This window comes from Aplysia californica, unplaced genomic scaffold (assembly GCF_000002075.1).
Source record: "Aplysia californica isolate F4 #8 unplaced genomic scaffold, AplCal3.0 scaffold01346, whole genome shotgun sequence".
In the NCBI taxonomy this organism is placed as follows: domain Eukaryota; kingdom Metazoa; phylum Mollusca; class Gastropoda; order Aplysiida; family Aplysiidae; genus Aplysia; species Aplysia californica.
This window is the reverse complement of record NW_004798616.1, coordinates 20908-25728: the sequence shown is the minus strand read 5'-3', so window position 1 is coordinate 25728 and position 4821 is coordinate 20908. Positions and strand designations below refer to the sequence as shown.

Below are 4821 nucleotides of genomic sequence, written 5' to 3'. Positions count from 1 at the left end.
CGGGGGGGGGGGGGCTCTCGTGGCCTAGAGGTTAAGGTGTCGGCCTCTCATTCAAAGGTCCCGGGTTCGAATCCGGGTAGCGACCGAAAAATTTTCTTCTCTAAAATTGTCTCCTTTCACCTCTTTTCCTGCTCTCTAGCAATGTTCTGTTGTCTGCATTCATTTCCACTTTCTGCCCCCACCCCCTCACCTCCTTTGCCCCCTCCTCTGGGCTCCTGACTCTTTCTGCAGTCTTTCTACTGCTACGCCTTGGCTCCTCTTTACTTCTGTCTTTCTGCCTCACCCCTGATCTTCTGGTAGGAAAGATCTACACCTAGCCTTCTCGGACAAGGGCGAAAAATCTCAGAGGGCCCGTGTGCAAGTTGCGCATGTTAAAGATCCCTTGGTGGTCTAAAATCGATAAGAGTAGGCTTTGGCCGCCACCCGGGCAAAATTCAAAATTTCCTACCAACTGAAAATATTAGGTGTGTCCCGCGCGCTTATATGACCTTATGCAGTTGCGAGCGCCGTAAAACACTTCACAAAAACAAACAAAAAAACAACAACAAACGAGCGGACGGGTAACGAACCGTCCGCTTGTGAAGAGTAGTTCGCTACTCACTACTCGCTACAAATCAGACTGAGACAACAGTTCGTTCAGCGGGCGGACGGAGAGACTCCATGCATTCGAGCGGGCGGACGGACGGGGAGCAACTCCTTCCATTGCATACTGCTTACAGCCCCCCCCCCCCCAAAAAAAATTTTTTTTTTTTAAAATTAAAAAAAATGTAATTAATTAACAAAATAATTTTTCTATCCCTCCCCCCCCCCCCCCCCCCCCCCCGGCCTTTGTGATAATTGGAATGTACACAGTGTGCCCACACACAAGGTGAAAGGTTACACTCATAGTTCTAGGTCACCAGCCCCTCTCACTCCCTGTGGCACCACTAGTGGTTTGAAACATCAGGCCTAATTAACAAACAATAGACGATGGGTCTAACCTCGCGTTGAGTATCTCGTCTGCTAGAGTTCGTCCGTTCGCCGGCCCGCTCAGTGAATAAAATTATGGAGCAGACCCAAAAAACGAACTGTCTTGAGGTTCGCAGTTTGCTCTCATGGCCGTCCGTTACTCGTTCGCTCTGACTGAGTCCACGAGTAACAAACCCGTCCGTCCGCTGGCCCCAACTCTAGGTGGTAGAATGATAGATATCTAATAGTATAGGTAGTAAGTAATATGACGTTCAACGAAATGTATACTGTAAAAAAAATCTCAATCTAAAGTCATTATCATTCTATTAGTATTGTCATAGTCATTTGTTATTATCATCATAATTATCGGTATTATTATTATTTTTACTAATTATAGAATGAAAGGTTTGAAAAGTGTGTATACATCTTTGAATACGAGATTTACATAAAATTTATACAGCTGTAACTATTTTCCTGATCATTAGTATTAATATTATTGTTATTATCATTATTATTATTTCTGTTATTGCTATTATTATCACTGTTATTATTATCATTATCATGTGTTTGAAAAAGGTGTATGCACCATCGAACATTTATTATCATTATTATTATTAATATTATTATTATTATTTTTATGGACTGTTTGAAAAGTGTGTATTAACCATCAAACATTTAAATAAGATTTACTTAAAATATTTATCTTTCCAAACTTTCAAATATTAAAACCTTAATATTGAAACAATCTTCCTTAACCCCTTCCCCTTCTCTCTATTCCCGTGCCCGTCCAGTGGTTCCGTAACGCGGTGAGCTGCGACCCGGCCATCCTCAACGCCATGTCGGAGGTGGTGTTTGCCTACTTTGACCCCATCTACAACTTCCACTTCGCCTTCCTCAAGGAGGTGGAGCAGAGGCTGGCTGCCTGGTAAGGAGGAAGAAATTTTTGCTCCTGTTTAAACATTTTTTAACAATTTAAATTAGAATATTAAACTTAAAGTTGGATACAGCATCTTTTTTTAATGGTATGAATTTTGCTTTGTAAATGTTTGAAATACAAAAAATTTACATGTATTAGGAAAGATTAATTTGGATCTGAACCTGTTTGCTATGGTCATGGTTGGCAACGTAAGTGTTCACCATGTGCGTGTTACACTGTGTGCGTAATTGTTATGTGTGTGTTTGCTTTGTGCCTGTTTCGTTTTGTGCGTCTTTCGTTATGTTTCTGTTCGCTCTGTGCTTGTGCTAGACTAATTTTTACTTTTTTCTGTCTCCGATGTGGTTTGCTCCTTTCCTATGAAACATCTGTCGTCTTTATCTCCTCTCCTTCTTTGTGTGTTTGTTACTCTCCTGCAACACATCTAATTTTCAGCACTTATATGACCTTTTTATGTTACAAGTGCCGTAAAACTTTTACTATAACAAACATACTCTCTCTTGTAGCACCTCAAATCTTCCCCACTGATATGACTTTATTGTGTCGCAAGTGTCGTAAAACCTTTACTAAAACAGATTTTTTTTCGCATCTTGTGTTGTTACCAGGGAAGGGAAGTCTCAGCCTCAGGTGAACGGCGACTGGCAGAAGGTGGGGGACATCATGCTGAGAGCCATCAACAACTTCCAACAGGTGGGAGAACATTGTCGCTTGTGTGTGTGTGTGTGGATGTGAGAGTGTGTGTGTGTGTGTGGGGGGGGGGGGGGTGCTCGTGCGTGGGTGGTATGTATATCTCCCCCTTTGCCTCCTCTCTCTTTCTTTCTCTCATCTTTCTCCTCTCTCCCCTGTATCATGCTGGACTATGGAGCGGACGACCCTGGTTTGAATCCCCAATTGGTCGTTCTAGTTTAGGTTTTTTTTGGGGGGGTGGTTTAAGACTCTCTCTCTCTCTATCCTATTTGGCTGGGTCCTGTCGGAGATTGATGTAAATTTTACAATTACCTTACAGTGTAAGTGTTGAAAGGGACATGAAACGTGGACAATATCGCTGAATTTCACACACTCCCTGTGCTTCTGAACATCGACATTGTGAAAATAACCACCCCCGTCTTCCCTCTTTCTCTTCCAGCTCTACGAGAATTACTACAACCACTTGGAGGAAATTCTCTCGGAGATCGACTCCAAGGTGAAGAAGCAGAGGCCATTTGAGGAAATCTGCCGAGGGTTCGAGTCCCAGAAAGTGTGTTACCTGCCCTTGAACACGTTCTTTATTCGTCCGGGCCAGCGTCTTCTGCACATGAAACTTATCCTTGAGCGTAAGTGTGAATGTTGATCCCAGCCATATGTGTAGTTTTACGGTGAAATCAAAATAATGAAACACATTTTTTTTTGCTCTCGGGGGTTTAAAACCCAGCATTTTTCCATCAATTGTGGAATTTTTATCAATTTTGCTTTTGGCTTGGAAACTTTTACGTCAGTTTAAAAACATATTTCTGGATGGATTTACAGAAAAATGTTGATCAAAGGCACACAAAAAATGGTAAATTTGCAGTTTCTAGGATAGACTTGCCCTTTTCAATATCAGAATTCGAATTTTGACCAAGTGTTTCCTGAACACTTGTCCTATCTCTCCTCTCTTTTTTTTTCATTGTATGTTTCTTTCTAGTAATAGCTCTAATTTACGGCACTTGTATGACCTAATTTTGTTGCAAGTGCCGTAAAACTACAACTGAAAGTAGTATACAGTATAACACGGATAGGTCGAACACAGAAGACTCGAAATCACGCATCCGTCGAACTGTGCCTGCTGTCCCATTTGGGTTTTTTTTTCTTCTTTATCTTTGTAAGATGTCCCTCGAACTACGGATCCTTCAAACTACCGAGGCTGGTCCAGACGAATTCGAGCTATCCATGTTATAGTGTGTATACTCAAACTAACAACATACATGTTACCATCTCGTCTAACTTTGTCTGTGGGTGGTTGGCGGGTGCTCTGGTGTGGTTTGCTCCTTCTTTCCTATCAAACATCTAGCTCTATCGTCCTGATCTCTCCTCCTCCTTTTTTGCGTCTCTTACTCTCTTGTACCACCTCTAATCTTTGGCACTTACATGACCTTATTGTGTTGCAAGTGCCGTAAAACACTTACTAAAACAAAAATAACTTTGTCTAACCATCTTCTCTGTGACAGGTCTAGTCAAGCACTATTGCTTCACCCACCATGACACTGAGGATTGCAAAGGTACGTGTGTGTATGTGTGTATGTGTGTGTAAGAGAGAGAAATACTGTGGAACCTGTCTAAGACAGGCGTGCACTCATTGTGGTGGGAGGAAAATGTTGTTCTTTGAAGAAGAAAAAAAAATCTTTTGAAAAACTACTAGACTGCTTGTAGTTCTGTATCTCCTTGGTTTAACTTCTTAACTTTTTTTGAAGTTTGAACATTTTGCTGAATAATGTAAAGTACTTGTGAGTGTCTCTCTTTTAAAAAAAAAATTATATGGAATTTTGTTTTTCTCCTCAGAGGCCTTGTGTCGGATTACAGAGATCATCAACTCCTTCAGGGACCGCTACAGGAAACTTGTAAGTTGGTGGGAAGGGGGGGGGGAGGGGGGAGTGGCTGTCCTCTTCTTCTTTTTCTTCTACGGATCCTTGCTGGAGCACAGTAGACAGCTGACCACAGTGGGTTTCGCTTTCAACAAGGCTGCTGGGACCGGCTTGTCGTCCTCGTTGGATCCGACTTCTCGTTGAACGTGACTACGGCTGGATCGGGCCGATCGCCCGACTCGATCGCCTGAAACTGAAAACAAACACGTTTGTTTTTTAGGCGATCGAATCGGCCGATAGGCCCGATTGGCCGATCCCATCCGTAGTGGGCACCCCGTATTAGGCTAAAATAAAGAAAGGAGACAAGTTATTATATTACACAATGCACCAGTTCCAGTA

General features: G+C 42.3%; 1 protein-coding gene across 1 annotated transcript in view; it reads left to right on the top strand.

The window, feature by feature from the left end:
- LOC101846400 (FERM, ARHGEF and pleckstrin domain-containing protein 2) overlaps window positions 1–4821 on the top strand; it is a gene marked incomplete at its 5' end in the record, with an annotated part of 70530 nt that overhangs the window by 57252 nt on the left and 8457 nt on the right. Inside the window, 5 exon segments of the mRNA XM_035973517.1 lie at window positions 1740–1873; window positions 2488–2572; window positions 3009–3195; window positions 4069–4119; window positions 4400–4458. Of these exon segments, the coding sequence (XP_035829410.1) occupies window positions 1740–1873; window positions 2488–2572; window positions 3009–3195; window positions 4069–4119; window positions 4400–4458 (516 nt within the window).